Source organism: Stegodyphus dumicola, chromosome 9 (genome assembly GCF_044657685.1).
Source record: "Stegodyphus dumicola isolate Sdum_Otavi_A_Nest chromosome 9, ASM4465768v1".
NCBI classification, from domain to species: Eukaryota; Metazoa; Arthropoda; class Arachnida; order Araneae; family Eresidae; genus Stegodyphus; species Stegodyphus dumicola.
Genome location: NC_140776.1, coordinates 57,587,497 through 57,609,849, shown reverse-complemented (window position 1 = coordinate 57,609,849; position 22,353 = coordinate 57,587,497). Strand labels below are relative to the sequence as shown.

The 22,353-nt window shown below is 30.6% G+C and overlaps 2 protein-coding genes across 5 annotated transcripts in view; both read right to left on the bottom strand.

Moving 5' to 3' along the window:
• Window positions 1-15,907, bottom strand: part of LOC118188004 (inhibin beta B chain-like) — a 107,976-nt gene extending 92,069 nt beyond the window's left edge. The window contains exon 1 of the mRNA XM_085823481.1: window positions 15,294-15,907. Within this exon, the coding sequence (XP_085679607.1) occupies window positions 15,294-15,615 (322 nt within the window). The 5' untranslated portion in view covers window positions 15,616-15,907. The remainder of the gene's footprint in view (window positions 1-15,293) is intronic.
• A 2,952-nt stretch (window positions 15,908-18,859) lies between these two features.
• LOC118190974 (tubulin polyglutamylase TTLL6-like) overlaps window positions 18,860-22,353 on the bottom strand; it is a 93,959-nt gene continuing 90,465 nt past the window's right edge. For all 4 annotated transcript variants that reach the window (XM_085824523.1, XM_085824525.1, XM_085824524.1 and 1 more), the window contains 2 exons: window positions 21,591-21,763; window positions 18,860-19,088 (listed from right to left, as the gene is read on the bottom strand). In XM_085824523.1, coding sequence (XP_085680649.1) covers window positions 18,890-19,088; window positions 21,591-21,763 — 372 coding nt within the window. In that variant the 3' untranslated portion in view covers window positions 18,860-18,889. The remainder of the gene's footprint in view (window positions 19,089-21,590; window positions 21,764-22,353) is intronic.

The window sequence follows — 22,353 nt, the reverse complement described above, 5'->3', positions numbered from 1 at the left end:
ATAAGATTAATATTTTCCTAGAGTCAGTTCTTATAATATCTGTTTTTTCGCACAATAATAGTGGTTCATTGTACCTCAAGTTTAACTACATTTTTTAGCTTGCTCTTTTTTACTTATTTCTAATACAATGATTGTAAATGTAATACGCAAGCAAAAAAATGAGAATACGTGCGTTATTATTTTTTAATTTATTTTCCCTTAGGTAGAAATATTACTTTTTATAATGTTTTTTAACTGCTGTTTATTATGTATGAACGAAAACTGGATTATCAAAAACTGTTTCTTAGCATTGGTTATCTATGAATTTGTGTTTCCATATAGCTTAAACGAAAGAAGTGGAAACTGTACTTTGATCATTATTTCTTACCTCTTAGATGTCATTGATAAAAAAAAAAAAATTGATGCGGACACCACATAGCTTCTTTGTACGGTGTATCAAATTATACGTATTTTTTGTAGCATTTCGTTTAAAAGTAGTTCCTTGAATTTCATTAGAAACAGATTTCTCATTCAATTAATTCATTTCTCATTTCGCGGCATGAAAAAACACATAAAACCTCAAAATACATTAGAAAAGTATTTCATTAAAAACTAAAAAATATAGAAAAATAAAACACCACATAGAGTTAATTTTTTTTTTTTTTTTTTTTTTTTTTTTTTTTAAATTTACAATTAAAACTTTCTATGCAAAAGCAAGCTATTTAACCAGCAGGCAAGAAGGCAGATTTTTTGGTACACAAAATTGAAAGTTTACGTTTGGTCTCACTCGGCAAAAACACACTGAAAGTGCAGAAACTGACATAATTCACTGTTCTGCTAAGTCTCAAATGTGAGCAAATATGGGTGCTATGGTAAAAAAATTAGGCTTAGCCGCACTTAAACAACTTTTAAATTATTGATAATTCTACAGCTATTGTATGCAGGTTAACTAAAAGCATAAAATCCTCGGTCTTATCGAGGGATAAAAACAACATAATTCAATCATTTTTAACGCAAAAATTTCACAATTTACCAACATATAAGAATTAAAAAAAACTGAGCTCACAGAACCGAGTAACAGAGTGGGTATATATATATATATATATATAATTTTGCTGTCGGCAATTGCAACCAAAAAGGAAGATGCATAACTGCATGTTATAGCAGTCCTATATGCAAAATTTCAGTGTTTTGAGTCTATTTGTTTTTGAGTTATGCGAGATGCATACATACGTATGTATGTACAGACGTCACGAAAAAAAGTCTGTTTTGAATCCATTTTAAATCAATTTTGTAATCCGTTTGCGAAAAAAGTCCTTTATTCTGTCCTTACGTACAGATGTCCTGCAAAAATATCGTTACACTGCATTTGATAGCGGTCAAAATAAATATTTTCGTTGAAATATAATACCCGGAATTTTTTATAATTATAATACTTCCCTTAGTCCATACAAGGAAGTAAAAAAGTTTTTTAAAAACTATAATATGTCTTTTTTAACCATAGTATTTCCACTTCAGTCTTTTAATTAAAATAAAATCATTTACACCAAAAAAAAAAAAAAAAAAAAAAGAATAACGGGCTCTGGCAAATTCTTCTTGGTTGTAGCTTTGATTTTTCTCAAAACAATAAAAAACGCATTATATATATATATATATATATGTACTGTTTCGCAAGAATATATATATATGTATATATATGTATAAAAAATGTACTGTTTCACAAGAATATATATATATACATTTATGACTGATTTGTAGGCAATCATCACTATAATCATTAGACATATGTAAAAGACAAACTGGAATACGAATGATGTATTTTTAAGGCAATCTCTAATTTTTTAAAACTTAAGATTGCTTCATGTAAATTGTTCATACGTTTTGCTTATTGTTTGTAAACTGTTTATATGTTTCACTTGTGAATGCAGCTTAAAAAGGAAAATATTGCTTTCAAAGAGGATATTTGTTGGCCATTTCAGTAGTTTCCTGCATAAGTATAAAAGAACAAGACTAAATAAATAAATAAATAAATGATGAATAAATAAATACACTTTTATAGAGCTCTTTGTGCATTTTTGCACAATGGGCTTAACTGCTAGAATAATGTAATTTGTTAAACTGTCACTGTAGAAGTGGAGATGAAACTATACTAGCTACTACAGATACTACGTATTGACTTGGGTATAAGTTTCCAAACATCAGACCTAGAAATAGGCCTAATCAGACCATAATATTTTTGACAAATATGAATTTCCCCATATGTTATTAATCATGAAGTTATATTACTGTTATACTGGAAATGTCTCTAATCATATTTATATTGATGAACGTATGGTTAATTGGGAAGGCTATCACTAAGTAAATTAATTAATTATAAAGATCTAAAAGCATAAAAAATTTAAAATCCTTATTTTTTATATTATTTAATATGCTTTTTGAAATACGATTTTTATGATGCATATTACAATTTAAATATATGCTTGAAAATTGCATTAGATACATTGTAAATCTTTACACATACTATGCATAATACCGTCGTACTGAATCATGAAATTTTACTATCTATCTTGAATTATTAAAATTTTAAAAAATTCTTCTTTTATTCTACTTTTCGTTTTAATCAAGTTTGGTTGAAGCGTTTAATCATATTCGATAAAGGAAGTTATCGTACACTTAAAATTTAAAAAAATATCATAGCACATTTCATAGCTTTAAACCTTTAATAAAATGGCTTCTTGCTTGATAAACACCAAAGTTCGAAGTCTTTATGGTTATCTTAAAGTGCTCGTCTATCAAAGCATGTCAATTCTGCATGCCAAACTCAATAACTTTCTGTTGTTAGCCTGAAATTTTCATCTGTGTATAAAATCTTTTATACATTATAGCTTTGAAATTTAGAAGACCTTTAAAGTTTACTGAAGCAACTATTAGCACATGAAAGGAAAAGAGAAAAAATCTAAATCAGTATCTGATATTAAAGAAAGAGAGAAAGCAAAGTTCTCGTTGAAAGAGATCTCAGAGATTAAATAAGATGACTTCAAAGATTAAAGAAAGATGACTCAAGAAAAGGGAAAACGCTCGAATGATTTTATAGGTCATAAAGGCTCAGCCGCGTTCTCCATTGTTAAAGGATAGATACATACTTCTTGAGAAAGTCGTGACATTCACGACCGAATGCTTGAATTCACCATTTTTCATTACTTTCACGGAATGTTTCCTTAATTGCCAAAGATAAGCAAAAGTATTTGGGCTTCTTTTAGATATATTAGAAAATTATGATGTTTTAGACTTCAAAGAAGTATTTAATTCTCTGTATAATGTTTGTTGGTTTTCATTTTAGTAGCATTTCTGTATGGGGAATTATAACGCATTGAATCACTGCAAAGAAGTGAAAGTATTTCAAAATTTCTTCACCACAGGTAATTTGGGTATGCAAATCGTCTTAGTGATTTACATTATTAAAACCTAAAAATCATAGAAAAGATTTTAACTAAAAATATTTTTTTCTTCCGTTAGCAGAGTTTACAATATTTATTCTGTTGAATTTATTAATTTCAGGTATTTTAAAATAAGACTAAATTTTACTTTCAGCGAAATCTCTATATTTATGTGTGCATCGGAACAGTTTTTCACTCTTTTGCGTTTTTCAAACGAAAGAAAATACGTTTATACTTTAATAAGGTAAAAGCTGGCATATATATATAAATTTATGTTGATAAAATGAAGAATAAATATCATATTAATTACCTAATCGAATATATGTATTACTTCTTTATTAATAATTAGTCCGTAGCAATAAATTTAAAAGAAGATGCATGGATTGCAATAATTGTATAATCTATCAGTTATGACAACATTTTATTGGTAATTAATCTAGAAGATATATAAAAATGATTTAATCGAAATTCTTTTAATTAAAGCTATATACTATTGATTCTTTAAAATATGAATACCAGTGTTTAACAATATGTAATTTTCTAGATTGTTAAAAAGAACAAATGGTATTATTTTGAGCTAGCATATTTTTCATAGAGCTTTATTTATACGAAACTGAAAAACTATAAACCTATATTTATATAAATATATTATAATACCTTTAAATTACGAGTTTTAGAGCGAAAAGGAATAATTCTGTAAATATTTATAGCAATTGGATAGTTTATATTAAAAATGAATAATCAATATTATGCCTTATTTTTATAGTAAAAGCTATCATTAGTTATATACACTACCTATAATAAAAGAGAATACTTAGGATGCAATAAAACGTTTAAGAACGTTTGTAGTTTATTATACTAAATCACATAAATTTTAGTATCAAGTAAACATTAGAGATGTAATAAAATGTAGGGAAAAAAACTGTAGTATTCTAGTATCAAATGGATAATTGGGATGCAGTAAAATGTAGAGAAAAGAAAAATAGTTTTTTTATAGTAAGTATAAACAAACTCTAGCATCACAGTACATTTTTTAATGTTGTTCAGAGTCTTACGGCACATTTCCAATCTCTTCTGGAATTAGTTTTCATTTTCTTTCTGTACGCATGATATATATACATATATAAATTAAAGACATAAAGTAAGAAATTTAGAACTAATATTTCACAAAGACCAGAAATTGAAATTCATAATTAATAAATTTCAAATAATCATATAAATGCAACAAAGAATTTGAAAATGTTAAAACCAAAATATTTTAAACAAGCAAAACCCTATTTCAAAAATTAATGAAATTTAAAGAAAAATGAACAAAAACAGAAGAGTAATTCAATCAACCTCAATACTACTTCCATCGGGGGGGAGGAACATTGAAATTAATTGAGATCTCTCTTCTATAACAATCCTCGCTTTTCTGTATCCAGAATCAGCCGATGAACCATTTCAATGTATTTTAATTATAATAGTTCACCCTGAAATTCTGGCCCTTTCCTAATATAGTACATAATTGTTGAAAACTAATTACTAAATCTTATGTTAATTTATGATAACTTTTAAAAATAGAACTTTTATTTGATGTTTTCTTTTTTGCTTAACTATAATATGAAATAGAAAGGAAGTTAAAGCGTGATTAAAAATTTTCGATTGCAAATCGTTTATTAGTGAGTATACTGCACCATTTTGTGCGAAATGAAAAATCTCTTTTTACAAAAATTCAAAAATTTCTTGGTACTTAATATTAAAAAAGATATTTTTTGAAGCTTTAGATTAAAATTATATTTAGTGAATGAAACACATCTTCAGTTCACCACGCAGAAGGTGCAAAACATTTAAATGTTATTCTCAAAAACTTTCGATGTAATATTTAACAGTACAGAAAATTATTATTGAATTTAGAATAAAAAACCAGTTCTCCATTTTATATTAAGAACTGTTGAAAACAGGATTAAAAAAGTTTCGGTAAACTTCCCAGAATGTCAAAACTCATAAATCTAAAATATCGATCTCAGCGAACAGAAACGCAAATTTCATTAAATACAAATATACATTTTGAAAGCTTAAAATTATCTTATTCGTTAATAAAAAAACAAAATTTAAATTAAAAATTAATTAATTCTGAGTTACACGGGCACTAAAATAATTATTTATTTTACTTTATTTGTTTATGGCACAGCACACGAGAACTATCTGTATGAAGGAAGGGATGCCTTCGCGGAGGAGTTTCTAAGGGGAATTGGTTCATACACACCTTACACACGTGGAAAAATCCATGAAAATGCCAATACAATCCAGTCCTTTTGCGGGGATTCAAGTTCCGAACCGAAGCACTAGTGATCAGCGACTTTACCGCTCGGTCAGAGGTAACCTCACTAAAATAATTAAGAGGAAATATCATTCCCTAAATGCCATTTGCCGAATTTCTGAAACGTTTTACACAATGATAGAAAAATTTTCAGGTTATGTACGAGAAGATTTGAAATTCAAAGGTTTTTAAAATTCAGCTTTAGACTGAAGGTAATTTTATAGAAAAGTTTGTGTATATATCCAGGTGACATCACAGGTGTTTCGTTAGCCATTTAAATTATTAGATGAATTAAAGGAGCCTATAGAATTTAAGTTGGGAGACATTCAGAAATTAGTGGACGAGGCAATTAGAAATTCGCATATTTGATTAAAAATTCGGAGAAACAATGAAAAAATTAGTCATGTAAAGAGGTAATGGCTGAAAAGAATTTAGTTAAATCTATTCGATTCTAATCTATTAGGTTAATAATTTTGCATGCCTACATTTGAAAACTAATACCATGTAAAATCTGAAATATGAGTATTCTGCCTAAAATGATGTAGTAAATATGCCATTCTAGGGTTGCACTTAATCTGGTAATGAGTTTAATGACCCTAACAGACGTGAAAGGAATTTTCGCTATGTCTGAAATAACGAGATGGTTAAAAATAACCTTTTTATTAAACAGAATTTATAACACAAAGGCACTCTTTTGTACTGCAGTATAACGACAACTCGTAGTGATGCAACTAAATAGTCAAATTAAAATCAAATATTGAACAATACTCAAAGACTACACAATTAATTATTATATTAGAAGCTAGCTCACTATACCGCAACGTCAAAATTAAAATGTCGGATGTGAGAAAATGCAAAGCCGAATAATTGCAACTATCACAGCTGCCAAGGATTGCACTTTTGAGCTTCATCTCTTATTCGTTTGATTCCTTCTGGGGCTATAGAAATTCTCGTATAGCGGGCCGTTTCCTTGCTAATTCAAGTGCTGTTGGAAATCTCTTTTGGTTCGCCAGGAACTTGATCCGTTGGCCTGGCTCGTCATCCATCAGTCGCTTACCGCGTAAACTCTGGTTTGGTTGCCCTGACCTCTTTCCGTCGTTATAAACTTTTCTTGTAACCGGGCTTTTCGTTTGTTGGCTTCAAAAAAGTCGTTTCTGATCACTAGGTTGGTAGCCGCATCTTCAGGATCTTTGTATTTTGTTTACCTTCTGGATAAGGTTCTCTCCTATCTTCTTGCCCTCCTTTTCTCGGCAGTTTTTTTCCGGACTTCCGGAAGGGCCAAGTTTTTTCCCTCCTTTTTTTCACCATTCCTGGCTTCCTTTCCTTTTCTTTGTGGACCTTTAACTCCGAACGTTGAGGGAGTATCTGTTGCATTTCTAGGTGGCCCTTCGTTGTTCTCACTTGGGGTGATTCCCGCAAAACCTGTTGCAGCGGTTACATATACGCGCGTTCATAATTGCGCTGATATGATTGACATTGGCTTTGGTGCTTTCCGAAATACTGCTGTTTCCCCTTATTCTTTCAATTTCGAACTTACTACAAAACTTCCCAAACTTTCCTTTTAGTGCACACGAAAGAGAATGTTTAATTTTCAAGATTTTATCACCCACCTCAAAATCAACTTCTCACCTTTTCTTGTCATAATAAAACAATGGTATCGCCCAATCACATATCCAAGTTTCTACTTGCTTCTAATTTCTGAATGTTTGCCACCTGCAGGTTACACTTGCTCTCGTAATGCTATTTAGTCAAATAACCCTAACAGATGAGAAGCAAGTTATCGTTATTTCTGAAACAATGACAAAGTAATGAGAAGGTTTAAAATAACCTTTCTATTTAAACAGTTGGGAAAACAAAGGCACTCTCTTGTGCTATATTATATCCACAACTCCTAGTGATGCAACTAAACCGAACAGTCATATTTAAATCAAATTTTAAACAGTGGTCAAAGACTAATTACTATACTAGAAACTATCTAACTCTTCTACTGGATCGTCAGAATTAAAATATCAGTTGTGAGAAAATGCAAAGCCACATAACTATTAATTGCAACTATCAAAATTGGTTGGAAACTTACACCTAGCTCGCACGCGATGCCAGAAACGAGCTTTGTTTTAAAATTCAAAAAAGTTAGTTTAAATACCTGTTACTCATTTGCATTCTGATGAAAAATACGAAAAGTAAAAGTTATAGTAATAGCTGAAATTATAAATAACTGTTAATTAACATAAAATTCCCAACATCATTAATTATTTGCATATAGCTGTTGTCAAAAGTCATGTTAACCCGAAATGTATAGGCAAAGGTCAAGTAATTTCATTTCATTATGTCAAATTAGCAGTTTTCCAGGAACTAGTGATTTATTTTGCTATAAAGTAGTTTTGGCTCTAAAGCATCTAAGAAGTAAACAGGTCTACGCTAATAGATACTTTTGCAACTATTTCCTATTTAAAACTATTACCCACATTTTAAAATAATATCTTATGTGTTCTATATTACTCTCCGTCATCATCGGAAACATTTTACGCATTAAAACGTACGGTGTTTTAACTTGTCATCTTACGAGTTCATTTGATTTTTTAAATATCTACTAATCAAAAAATTCTTCAGAGTTTTTTTTAATGCTTTTTAAGTGGAAGTAGATTTTCTTAAAATATTTAATTAAAAAAATAAAAAAAGATAAATCTGAAAGGGTGTGATTTTAATGCTCGCCCAAATGTGTTTGTTTGTTCAGGTTTTTCTACGTTTTCTCTGAGCTCGCAGTCTACCAGTCTGTAGTTGCATTCGCTCCTGCTAACCCCCCTCTTTTGTATTTTTAGCTTTTCATTAAGCATAGTTTTCTTCGCACTTACTCCGTATACAATTCAATAGCAAAATTACAAAAGTTTTAAGTGACATATGTTTGGAATGCTATGCCGTACATTTTTCTATTTTTCAGACTTTTCTCAGTTTATCATGTCAATGTATAGTTTCCTTAGTAAGATGGCTTACAAACTTTTTAGAGGGGTGTATCTTTTCATTATTAACGTTTTGCGTGTTAAATTTATTAATTAAATATCCTATTCTGCGCACTTACATAGTTCAGCTGAAGGCAAAATCAGAAAATTTTTAAAAACACCATTTTAATCAATACATTGTTGCCACCAGTCACTTTCAGAGCTTTGAGTTTGTTAAAAATTCATTAAATTTTATAGAATAGGAAGTACAAAATTCGAAATTCAAAATTCTGGCTTCCAGGTGCACATGTTAGGGTGGAGGACGACGTTATTCAAAATTTTATACCCTTTGTACCGCCGTTTTTTCACAATTTAATGAATGAATTTTTATAATCATTTTCACATTTAAAGTGACACACCGCGAAATCCGGTTTTGAGACTAATAACCCATTCGGGGTAATGCCGTTTGGGCTAAAATTAGTAAAACGGTTTTAAACATTATATTAAAGAACTGTGGGATATTATGTACCAAGCATCAGCAATTTACCTCGAGTTTCTCATACAGATGATAGTATCTAACTACTTATCAATGTATCAAAAAATAAACGAAAATTTTAAACGACTACACGATATTAAATTTTTTAACTTTTTAAATCATAGATTTATTTAGATTTTTTGCACATGAGAATTAATCAGAACGGATCCTGTAGTTCATTAATTAAAATTAATTATAACGGAGCTTTAGTTTCGAATTCTTAGAAACATTCACATATTAATCACTACACACCATCAAGCAGGCAGACTGTAACAGAAAAATTTCTTAACAACGGAAGACTTATTAACAGAATTTTTTCTGAAGTAAAATCAATGATAGTATTGGGGAAACCTAAAATTGATATAGAGAACTAACTTTAGATTAATTTATCCAGCTCCTAGAATAAATATGATTTCACAAAATATCATTGTGCTTAAGAAATAAAGAAATTTTAAAGTACAGCAAAATTTCGGTTCATGAATTTGATTCGTTAAGCAATTCCTCAACCGCAATATTCGTAAAACGAAGTTATTTTGCCCATAGGCGTTAATGTAAACAGATTAATTCGTTTCTGGACCATAGATGTTTGCTAATTCAAAGCTTTAGAACAGTACTTTGTACAAATATTCATAATTCAAAATCAATAGAAACCACTAAATATTTAAAAAATGAAAACACAGCATTAAACAACGAAAATAGACGAAAACATAATTTTACTATAAATTTAATTGTAAATGTACGATGCAGAGCGGACGGCGTAAGTGAACTATGATGAGGAAGATGTAATTGTTCGGACGCGAAATTCTCTTCAATAAAAATTTCAAGTAACTATCCTTAGAAGGCATTTTCTTTTATCTTTTCTTTTGTCTGTAAGCGCCACTGTGCTCTACTCGAGACTCACTAATCCTTCATTATATATACAAAATTGGTCTAATATGATTTGTTAGTATGATACTGTCTGCCTTTTAAAATATGCCTGAAGTAAGACATGGCATTATCATTGAAAATGCAAACTGCTTTTATCAAGGTGCGAAAACTTTTCAGGGCTCATTTTTCTTTCTTCCTTTTCTTTTGACGATATTGCTTCTAAAACCGCTTTTTTCTCCCCTGCTTCTGAAACACTATTTCTTTCCTGTTATTAACTTCCTAGCTTATGGTTTTACCTAGAAACACAATATTATAAATAACAGAATGTCCTAAAAGTGTCAAAGTGCTCAAAGCTGCCTGCAATCTAGTCTGGCCATAAATTCCATTAGGCAAAACTCATGATCCTGCAAGTCATTTGCTGCAAAGCTTTGTTAATGAGAGTTAAGCAATGGAAAAGGATGTTTCCAAAACGTTATATGACATAGATTGCCTTAAAATACCTTTGGAAATCATGTGTTTCCGACTTGAGCATTCATAACTCGAGACACCATTTGAGATTTTTTTGTTTAGATAAATTCGTCGTGAACCGGAGAATTATTTATGAAGTGCGGCATTTGTGATCCAAGGTTCCACTGTAAGGCTCATTGTTTTATCTAATATAGAGAACTGAAAATCGTTTTACAACGTGTCTTACTTCAGGATATGTGATACTAAATGACGATTAAAAATTCATTCGATGACAATTTGAAAAAATTAAACTAATTATATAAATTAAAATTACTTTTTAAAAACATAGACATGAAATAAATATTTTTTGTTTTAGATGACTCTGATATGTTGATGAAAACTTTTGTTTTAAGATTGTCAGATATGTGAGAACTTTATAGAAGTACTTAAATCTGAAATTTTTTATATTCTGAAATAAAATTAAATTACAATACTTTTAATTTAACAAATAAATAGCAATTTTAATCATTTTCGTTCTCAAGACACAGCGAAAGGAACATGATAACACCATGAAACCACGAAAATGCCCATGCAGCCAGGCGTACTCGGAATGCAAACCTCTGAACTGAGGTAGTAAGGGTAATTAATGTATATGTGATAATTCGGTGTAGTTGAATTTAGGATTTGAAGATAACGTAGATACACAAGATTATATAATGGGAACAAACGTGACCAAAAACTCTTAATTTATTTGTTCACATTCTTGATAAGCATAAACGTGTCCATACATCATTTTGGGTGCGATAAGCACCCTCTATGCTTTTACCAAACAGATCACATTATTAGACAATGGCTCAAGCAGAGACAATGAGTAATGTGCATTTACCCAGGGAGGGGACGACAGGAAAAAAAGGAAAATGCGCATTTCGCAAAGCGTATTTATAACATTGAACCTTTTCTTTAAATTTTGAACGGCGATTGGACAAAAACCGCCGCACTGCAGATGACATACTGTGGATTAGTTCTCAGGTGAGGCAGTTTAGATTCCAGGAAGGGGACGTAGCCAAATTAAAAAAGGTATTAAGAAGACTATTGATAAATCAAGGTTAGTTAAACTGACTCTCATATGTTTTTATATTTTTCGTATTTGTTTATATTTAGTCATAGCAGAGATGGATATAGATGTGTTCGCATATAAATAGAAAGCGCAGCAGAAGGAACTTTCAGGCATTGGCATAGATAACAAGATATGATTTTATTTTTGATGACTAATTTTGAGCACACATATTCTCATTTATACATCACTACGGTGCGATAAGCACGTTACAATTTTCCGTAGCATATCACATTTTTTCAGACCATCGACGACATAGAGAACAGAGTTATGGAACGCCATATCATAGCGTAGCGAGAGGAAAGCAGGGAAAAAAGAGAACGAGTTTTCCAGCAAAGCGTATTTATAGATTTGCATCCTTTGTTTAAATTCTGAACGGTAACTGCACAACAGCCGGGGCTTTGCAGATGACATAATGCGGATTACTTTTCAAGTAACGCAATTTAGATTCCTGGAAGAAGACACAGGCAAATTGAAATGATGTATTAAAAGGACTAAAGCTAAATTGAAGTTAGCAATTTTTTTATATTTTTTATCTAATTTTTATCTTACATATAGAGAGAAAAATCTGCATTCATATTAAAAAGAATGAGTGAAAAATATCTCAGAAAAGCAGCACATCCTAAAAATAATATCAAAATGTAATCCTAAAAATAATGTCCAAATGCATATTCTAAAACTAGTATCGAATTTCCGATGCACGAAAATACACGACACTGGACTCAACGACGTGTTGAGATACCTTAAAAGTCGTTTTTATTCGAAATAATAATTTTCATAAATCAGCTTTTAAAGTGTTTTTCACAGGAAAATCATTTATTTCCTCTGCACGATTACAGAAATATATATTTTTTTTTAAGTTCTAAAATTCGCCTTTCTTATTTTGCTCAACAGTGCTTTCTGGAAGTTATTCTCCAAATCGGAAAGAAAACAGTAGTCAACAGTAGTTTTCGTAATAATATTAATAGAATCATCTTTATCAATTAAAACCTAACTGAATTTAATTAATATTAATAGTCCAAAGGGGCAATTTGCCCAGAAGGACTATTAATTTCGTTTAGGCATTTTGCTCCGATTCACATTTGAATGAAATAAACTTCTTCAGTGATTCTAAAGTTAAGAAAATAAAAATAGATTTTGAAAGATATAAGACGGGGTTCCAGAAGTGTTGTGCAGATAAATTAAAAGCAAATTTCTTTTAGAGAAAACAGAGCAAAGAAAACATACAGTTCAGTTATTTGACCAACTATCGTGCACCATATCAGATATATTGTCACTTTTTCTCTTTATTATTATATAATTGTATTATATTATAAATTCGAGCATTATTATCTACTATATTTAATTTACTGGATATATTTTTAAATAACATCTTGGAGACTAATTTCTTTTTCTGTAATTTTGGATTAATATTCTCTTAAAATTCTTAACTGGCATTCTTTCGGATCTTTTTAATTTATCTTTATTAAATATAATCGAACCTCCGTCAACGGACTCTCTAAACATATAGCTCCTTCAGACCAATTCCTTCTATTTTGAAGTCGAGACCTTCGAAATAGAAGAACAATACACTATTATTTAGCAAACACTGCATGATAATGGATAAAATCCTTCGTTGCGTGAGCGTCTTCTAACGGGAAGTCAATTATTAATTTTTATTTAATGTTAAAAATAAAAATTTAGTCATAAAATCGAAATCATATTAAACGATTCATCAATATTTGCTTCCAGTGCTCGGTTTGAGAGCTTAATTGTTTTCCGCACTCGTAACAAATGATTTTCCGAAAATTTATAATTACCGTTGGGAGGCAGAAGTTCTGAAAATTGCCTACAAAATCTATCATCATCACGTGATCCTTACCTATATAAACATGCAAAAATTGTATGTATTAATATCCTGTAAACGTGAGCGAAAGTAAGGCACTTAACATGGCAAAAGTGAGTAAGTATTCCTTTCGAAATATTACTTTGTATCAAATTGCAAGTTTCAATGCATAGGACTTGCAAACATTTATAAAAGAAATAATTTAAAAAAGCAAACAATATTATTGAGAAGAGGAGATAATGAAATTCTTTAAATTAATTTTTATTCTGTTTAGAATTTATCGAAAGAATACATTTTCAATATAGTTTCTTCAAAATTCAGAAATCATTTAAATAGCTTGCATATCAAAATCAAGAAATGGATATAAAATTCTACACATCGATTCGTTATAGAGCAAATAACTGCAGGATACAAGTCATGTACGATAAGACTGGCGAATCTGATAATCCTTCGATTCTGCTTTCGAATTCAAAGCAAAGTAAAATACGGAAGTCTTATCTTGCATATACATAAATATAAAAGAGATTAGTTTATGTCTGAAGCTAAATAGTTGTCTTTGACTTAGACATATTCTTAAAATAAATGAAGACAGTTTATTAATGAGTTTATTATTTAATGAGTTTAGATATTGCATATCTAAACTCATTAAAAATTTATTCAACCAAGTAAAATTGTAAAAACAATTTTTGCTAACGAATCAGAATTTCTCATAGCTTCTTGTTTAAAGTTCTTTTCACCATATTAAATACATGATTAATTCTTAAATTTTGCTTAACTATAAAAGCTTTTGATGCATAACTATTAAATTTAATTTAGATTTACAACTTTTCAATGCTATCATTTGGGCGGAAAACTTTTATCTACATTTATATCTTTGATTTTTCTTAGTATTAAAATTCAATAGTTAAAATTATATTCAATTGAAACTGTCTTTTCAAAACATCCATTCAAAGACACGTTTTACAGATGAAAAAAAAAATAGAGAAAATATTTTTAAAAGTTAAATGCTTTCATGTTAAAAATTGCTTGATTAAATTTTTCCTAATGCATATAAATTTCTTTTACATGAAAGGTTTTTAAAGCTATGTTAAGAAGAAAAGTTAATAAATGTTTCTTTTATGAATTTTAAGTTCTGTGCAAAGTATTTCTTCTAGCATATATAATCTTCTCAGTTTATAGTTTTTTAACATCTATTTAATATTTCCAGTTAAGAAGTTAAAATATTATCCTATGGAAATTTTAATAAATGCTTAGAAGTTAAATATGACCAGGGTGAAGTGTTCAACTTTGTTTTCAATTCTTCTCTGAACATATCGCTGGAGCCACGCCCACATCGCGAAATCATTATTTCGAGAAGAGCGTGATAAAAGATATTCTTTGATATCATTTTGAAAGAAGCTAAATTATTACATTACAAAGTGTTGTTTGTATGCATTTCGTTCTTTTAACTTAAAACATGGAAAACATAACACTGAAAAAACGTATTTAACTGAAAATAGCAGAAAACAGTCATTCGAAGATTTGGCATAATCAAGGGATGATGATGCAAATGACAGAGAAGATTCAATATTTTAAGTTTGAAGAACTCAATCATGTAAAATGGTTAATATAAAACTATAAAATCTCTAATAAAAAAGAGCAAGTCCCAGCTACGTGTAAATTTCAATTCAGTCTTTTCTGTAGTTAGTAATACTCCTCCAAAACTCTCTTGAAAAGAGATGATGTAACTAGATTGCACACACAAGAGCATTTTGTAATTATATATTTGCAAATCTCTACTTAACAAAGTAAAATCTTACACGGAAGAAGCAAACACTTAATACGGCTTCTTCGAAAAGTTTTTTTACTCACCGGGTTCAGCAAAAGCGATGATCTCGGAAGTGCGGGCGTAGTAATCATCTCTACCGCCGGCGCCTTCTCCACCCGGATGTGTTCCCTCGTGCTCTCCCGGCAGACTTCCCTTCGTTCGCAATACCTCCAATGCTACCTCCCGGGGAAGGGTCGATGTGATGTTCGGCTTATCCTGCAGATGAAGTTTGGAGAGAATCTGTTGTTTGATGGCCTCGAGCTTGAGACGTGCCGCCTGTTGCCGATCGCTCACTCCACATTCAGGACAGGTGGCAGCGGAGTGCCGGCAGCACGCCAAAAGGAGGATAGAAACCAGTAGCATCATCGACGTGCGGACAGGCAGAGCTATTGTGGCCGCAGTGGCGGTGGGACTGCTTTCGGGATTGGATGAACTTGGGAGCGCAGCATCTATAGAAGCGAAAGATCTCTGTTCTTGCTGTTTTGCGATCGTTACACCAGCTAGCGGCGAAAAGCTAAATTACTGAGTACCTCTATTTATTATTCTGCTTAAATTTCTTTAACGAGAACTAGGATTGGTTTAAATATGTAACATATATTCATTGGCCCGCTTTCATTCTAATGCCAAGTACAAAGTAAATCATTTGTTTGCTAATGTTTCGAAATAAATCTGCAATACCCATTTAATATTTAGTTGAAAAAACAGTTAATTTTTGTACTTAATTAAATAAATGTAGCCAATGAAAGATTTTGAAATGTCTCAAATAACATCTACATATCAATATTTTACTAATCTTTTTCCACGTGAATCTCTCCAAATGTATATACTTCTTCGAATTTTGAAACTAATTATATATAATAAGGTTTATTTTTTTTAACAAAGATTTTCTCAAAGGCTTTGCATCTTCCTTTGGAAAAAATATACTTTAAGAGTTTTCTATTTTTAAACTATATATTTCATAATGTGCTTAGGTAAACTAAACATAAATGTCTATACAATTAGTAAAAAATATTGCGCTTTTTTTTTTTTTTTTTTTTTTTTTTTTCAGATTTGCGTCTCTTTGCTACAACTATGTTCATTATGTTTAACTGTTTTATTTCCATATTAAAAAAATATTCCTGAAACGTTTTACGGAAGTTTCAATAAGGGAAAGGGGTTTCCTTCCATGACCAAGGGTCATTCTGGAAAATAACAAAATATGCGGGAACGGATTTTATTATTGCTAACATAACTTAATGGAATATCTTAAACTTAATGGGACAAACTATATTTCACAGATATTACTAAAGTTCAAAGAGCTGTGTAATAAATAATTAATAAATAAAAATGATATCAGCAATTATAGATAATATATATGAAATATTTTAAGAATACTTTCGTAACATTGTAAGGATCTTAAGTTTTACTAACGTTTATTTTTATTTTAAATCTTTACTATCACTTCTTATTTTCTACTTCCGGCCAGAATTAAAAGCTTTAACTTATTTATGCAAATTTATCTGGCGAACGCCAAGTACTTAAGTTGTGGCTTTTTGCCAAGAAAGAGAGAGGAAGGAGTTAGTTGAAGCAGGCCGCTTGCCTTAGCAGTTTTTACTCGGTTGCTGGTTGCTTTCAAGGCCAGAGGTTTAATCCTCTTAATAATTTTAAACGTATTGTAGTGTTAACAGTTCTCTGTACTACATACGGCTTCCTGTTAATATACGGCCAATCTTCCACGTAGGCCCTTGTTTGTTATTCCAAATTTAAGTTAGAGTTTAGTTAATATTTTTATATTCTTACGTTCAGACCACAAGTAGTTGGTCTCTGTATTCCGAAGTACGGAAATTATTGTAAAGAGTGAAAAATAAAGGGTTTCGTATACCCTTCCTGTGTATCTTGTCTACTTCCCACATTTATTGGACACAGCTTTAGTAAGCTCCCTGTTCCGAGTCAGGTCTTTGCATGTTCCCAAAGAAAGTAAGGCGGAACATTGAACCTGATAACATATTAGAATCTATGGGTATTCTTTGGTACCCTGAACTCTATGCTGAAGACTAAGTAGCGAATTCTTGCTATGTCTTTAAGAATAAATACTGCAGCAGAAAGTTTTAAATAACCTTTATATTTAAACTAAAATTAAAATAGATGAACGAACTTCCTGCTCACAAATCACCACCACTTGTGGCTACGTAACAGAAAATAAGAATGTAACAAATCATTAGTAAATTAAAAATTCTAATGACTGGCTCCTTAGCTTAAACTAACGCTAAATCGACTGCAGACACCAAAGCCGAACAGTTAAATATCAGTAAAACTAAACAGGTATCGAATATCGAATTAGAGAGTTAATTTTAAACTCGCAGCATAAACATCGGAACTAAGTCCGCTACTACTACTACTCTTTTGAACTCTTGAAACTCAGCTTAAGTACTGCTTCTGAAACACGTTGAGAATTTGCATCTACTTCATACAAAGTTTACACTCCGGTAGGGAACTGAAATCAGAAGGAACAGGAAAGTCAAACTGAAAATAATTGGTTAGAATAAATGAAATCCTTACAACATAATCTTTTAACTACTTCATAAAGCATGACAAAGATATTTCTATTTATTTTCTTAACATTTGAAAAAAGTGATTTTGTTTTCATGATGAATATAAAATTGGATTCAGTTAAAATAATACACTGCTTGCAGCAACTCTGATCATAAAAACTTTCTTTCACCTTGTAATCTGTAATAATACAATGCATATCAGTGTAAAGGGGTAGCATTCGATATTAAAGTTTCACATGGCAATTAAAATTCAGGTTACTACTGAAATCCTGTTGTATAAGTGCAGTATTATTATAAGTCGAATGTTTGGTGTCTGAAATGAATATGGAGAGCACAAGAAACTAGACAGTATTAGTTGTTCTGGAAAAAATGAAGAAAATACAGTTTAGAGAGACATTAAAAGCAGTTCTACCCAAAAGTAGAAGCAACCTTTAATTCCAGATCACTCACACAGGCAAGCCAGGAAGGCATGCCTTTCTGCATACCTTTCTGGTTTAATTGGAAGCATACTTGACGCGTATTCGAGAGGTCAATGGTTCGAGTCCCGAAGAGGGCACTGCACATTTTTCACCTCTCCTGTTTCAAAAAATATATAAATAAATAAATAAAAAACCTAATGAGTCTCCAACTCTCACGTACGCTTATTGTTTAATAACCATATTTATGTTTCGCAGTAAGCATTAATGATTTTATTAATATTTTACGTTAGGCGCAATTAGCAGTATCAAATATTAGATAGAAAGATTGCTTCTAAAAGAACCGTTTTGGGGGATTTTTGGAAAGAAAGGTGCAGAATAAGTAAGAAATATTTATAAAGTAGGTTTTGAAAGAAATCTATAGAAATGTTCTGAGTAAACACGAAAATAGCATGTATTAAGTTCCATTCAGGAGAGATATAAATCATGAAAAACCGTTTTAGATAGTATTCAATGCTTGCAAATGCACCCAATTTTGTTTTAAATACATTTTCAGTTTAAACTTTACTATGACAAACTACTGTTAAAAAACCAATGGAGGTAGACTCCTTTATGTATGCAATAATCAAATTATTTACAAATGAATAAAGGTAAATTTCATTTTTAAAGTTATTTAATTTATTTTGAATATATTTACATTTTTACAGGTTTCTCTGTTTTTGAATCCCTTAAGCTTTCGTTTTTATTCTGATTTTCAAAAGAAAAAGCAGCACGTAGCACATCATCATATATATTATTCTCAACAGGATAGATTTTACGAAAATTTCCCATCATTTGGTTTTCTTGTCTTTCATGGTATTCTGAGAGTATTCTTTCCCTGGCTGTTAAGTGCCTGTCAAAATATAAATCACATCAAACATCACAATGTTGTAAAATAGCGACGTAAGCGTTTACCAACCGTATTTAGTCGCATTTAAAATTCTGCATAATTCTTCTTGCAGTTTCTGTTCTGCTAATAAATCTTAAATTTAAAAGGTGAGACGAAAAATGTTTAAGTAATTTTATGAACATGCTCCCATTTAGAGACGCTTCCATCTGGCTTACATCCACATCATTCTTTCACTAACCATTTAATCGATATAGTGTATTCACAAACTTAATCCCTACTGTGTCATAAGGTGATTTCAGAAAATTTTATTTTCAATTTATTTGAATTTTTTTCTGCGGTTGCCATATTAAAAGTAAAAAGTCATTTGATAATCGGAAATCCACCCTTTTTCATATAAATAAAGTAATTTAAAATTAGTTCCACACAAGCAATAACTGGAATAAATAAACTAATGAGCACAATTTGATAATTGTAAAAATTTTAAATAACTTTTTTAAAAATGCACCCAGTTAAGACCATTTGGCAGCTGAATTGTTAGTGTTTAATAATATAGTAGGTATAATGAAAATTTGTATGACACCTCATTTCGAGGTATGTGTCCAAATCATAAATATATGATTTCGAAATTTTATAATTCTTTCAGAACTAGAATTTTTAAAATATGTCCATTTAAAAGTGCTGTCTTTATAAATACTCTATACTGTCTTAAGTATTTCTTTACATATTAAATTTTTTTCTGTGCTAATTGATTCTAAAATGTTATCACGTAGAATAGAACAAAACTCTCATAAAATGTAGAGTTACTATTGTAACTGGAGTTGTAGTTAAAATCCTGCCAATTCTACTGGACAGATAGCTGAAGAAGGTTTAAAATAACCTTTCATTTTTAGTCTAAATTGAACATAAAGACATGACCACCATTTGTGACCAAAGAGCGGAAGGTGTTTAGCTCAGAAACCGCGCAAGATGAGACTGCATCAAATGCTAGACCGGAAAGCTCAGCCAGAAGTCATACGTAGGCATTTATCAGATTGCTGTTGCTTGAATCTGGATACATCAGCATATACTTCGTGTACAATACGAGCAGCTGAATGTAAACCACAGTTCGAGGATCATCCGGAGTGTCTGTTGCAAAAGTGTGAAGCGATGTAGCACTTACAAACGTTACGTGAACAGTACCGGTTTTCTTGCTTTTAACCATCAGTGTCCCTACACGTCATGTTTAGGCGTAAAAGTGTCGATCTAACCCTTTATAGACCCGACATACGGAAAGTGAACTGCATTCGATGCTCTTCCACTGCTCACCAATGACACTGTTGCAGTGCCATCTCGAAAATCTAAATTTTTCCTTTCAGGAATCTAGAAGATGTGAGTCAAAGAAAGTCTTGCGAAAATATGTGCTTCGAAGGAATCTAAATTTAGAAATAATATTAAATTAAATGAGACTTCGTAAAAGTTGGGTAAAGCATTTAGGTTTTAGATTTTGAAATCTCATCCAAGCTCATTTAGATCTTTGTTTTCGATTATTTTAAATTTTGGTGAGGATGAATGTAGATCATTTTAGGTTAATTAATCAGTTATTATAATTTAAAATATTTACTATAATTTCTCCTTTCCGTTGTCCTAACTAGGATGCAAATTAGATGGTTACAGTATTAAAGTCGAGAATATGGAATGTTATAGAGTTATGTATGCATTAGAGGCTTTCGGTAGTGTCGGCTGCAAGTTACGTTCTGTCGCCTAGCTTCAGCCAGTGAATATCCCGACTTCAGACATTTTTGCTATTAGGCGGCGTTAAAAACGCGCCATTACAATATTCAGCTAGCTTGAATAGGCCAATCTGAGTAATTTTTGATTAAATTACCTTTAATCTGAAACCTCAACTTTCTTATTTTAAATATCTGAAAATGGGGGACTTTATTTCTACACACAAGTTGTGTTTTCTGTTCATTTAATGATTCAATAAAAAATTTATTTACAGCATCCTCAGTCATTTGTCATAATATTTCAGTCGAAGCGATAGCTCGCTGGTCAGTCAAATAGGATCAGAACGACTTTGATTTAATTTATTAACTAGATTTTACTAATTATTAACTAGTTTTTCCTATAAGCCTCATAGAGTTGCTTAGAAAAGTCTTTTACGAAAGCTTCTCTAGGTCCTTTGAAAAAGTATCCTTTGGAAAATAGTCCTTATAAGCTCTACTATATTCGAAAAATTATAACCCTTGAGACAAAAGATCGTATATTTCAAATATGCAAAGTAATTAAATGAGTAATAAATCAAATATTTTCGAAATGCGTATTCTGAAGACGCTATCACAATTTGTAATTCAAAAATATTAGAAATAGGTATCTGTTAGCTTAAAAAATGCTTATAATACGTAAGTAACAGTTGTTAAATTTTTTAATTTGCAATTCAAGTTAAAGTTCGATTAGTAACATATAAAAATATCTGTTATTAATTGATAATGCCATAGAAATTGGCTTAAGAAAGAATTGATTTACCTTGTGAGGCTGGGGTTGGTGAGCCTTCGAACAGCTTTCAGGTGCTCCTCATCTTTAATGAAATTGATTTGCTTCGGAGACAGCAGTACCATGTCTAATATATTGTTTAATAGACCTTTCTTTAAATGAATGTCCATAGATGTTGTACCACCCAAGCTTGGAGATCGATTCACCTATGAAAAAAAGAAACATTTTAAACATAGATTTAAATAATGTCTTTTACTATTATAGAATTCTAAATTCTAAATTGGAACTTATGATAACAATGGAATTTAATTTTATATTAAAAATTCTGATTTGCTTTTCTTTCTCTTAACTAGATAAATCTAATATTTGATAACATTATTTGCTGCACATGGGAGTAACAATATGTATTTGGAGAAAAAGAGGAATGGCTAGTTATTGCAATATACGAACAGATTAGATGCATCGAGATGTAAATGTTTCGTAAAATTTAACATAGAAATTTGATGCAGCATTTAAATGTATTCGCAAAATTATCATGTGCATTCGTCGGTAAAATTGTAATGATATTTCTGAGCTTGGATTGAATTAAGATGATATCCATTAGTTTCCAAATTTAATTAAAGATCTGTTCAATTTAGATTTGCCTTCTTATAATTTTTAAATGCTAAAAAGAACGGAATTAAAAGTGATATAATGTTTTACAAAATAATTACAATCTTAAAAAACGTTCGAAATTTGTTTCATCATTTAGCGTACTCATGCGACTATGATTACCTAGCAGAATAAAGAAGAAAAG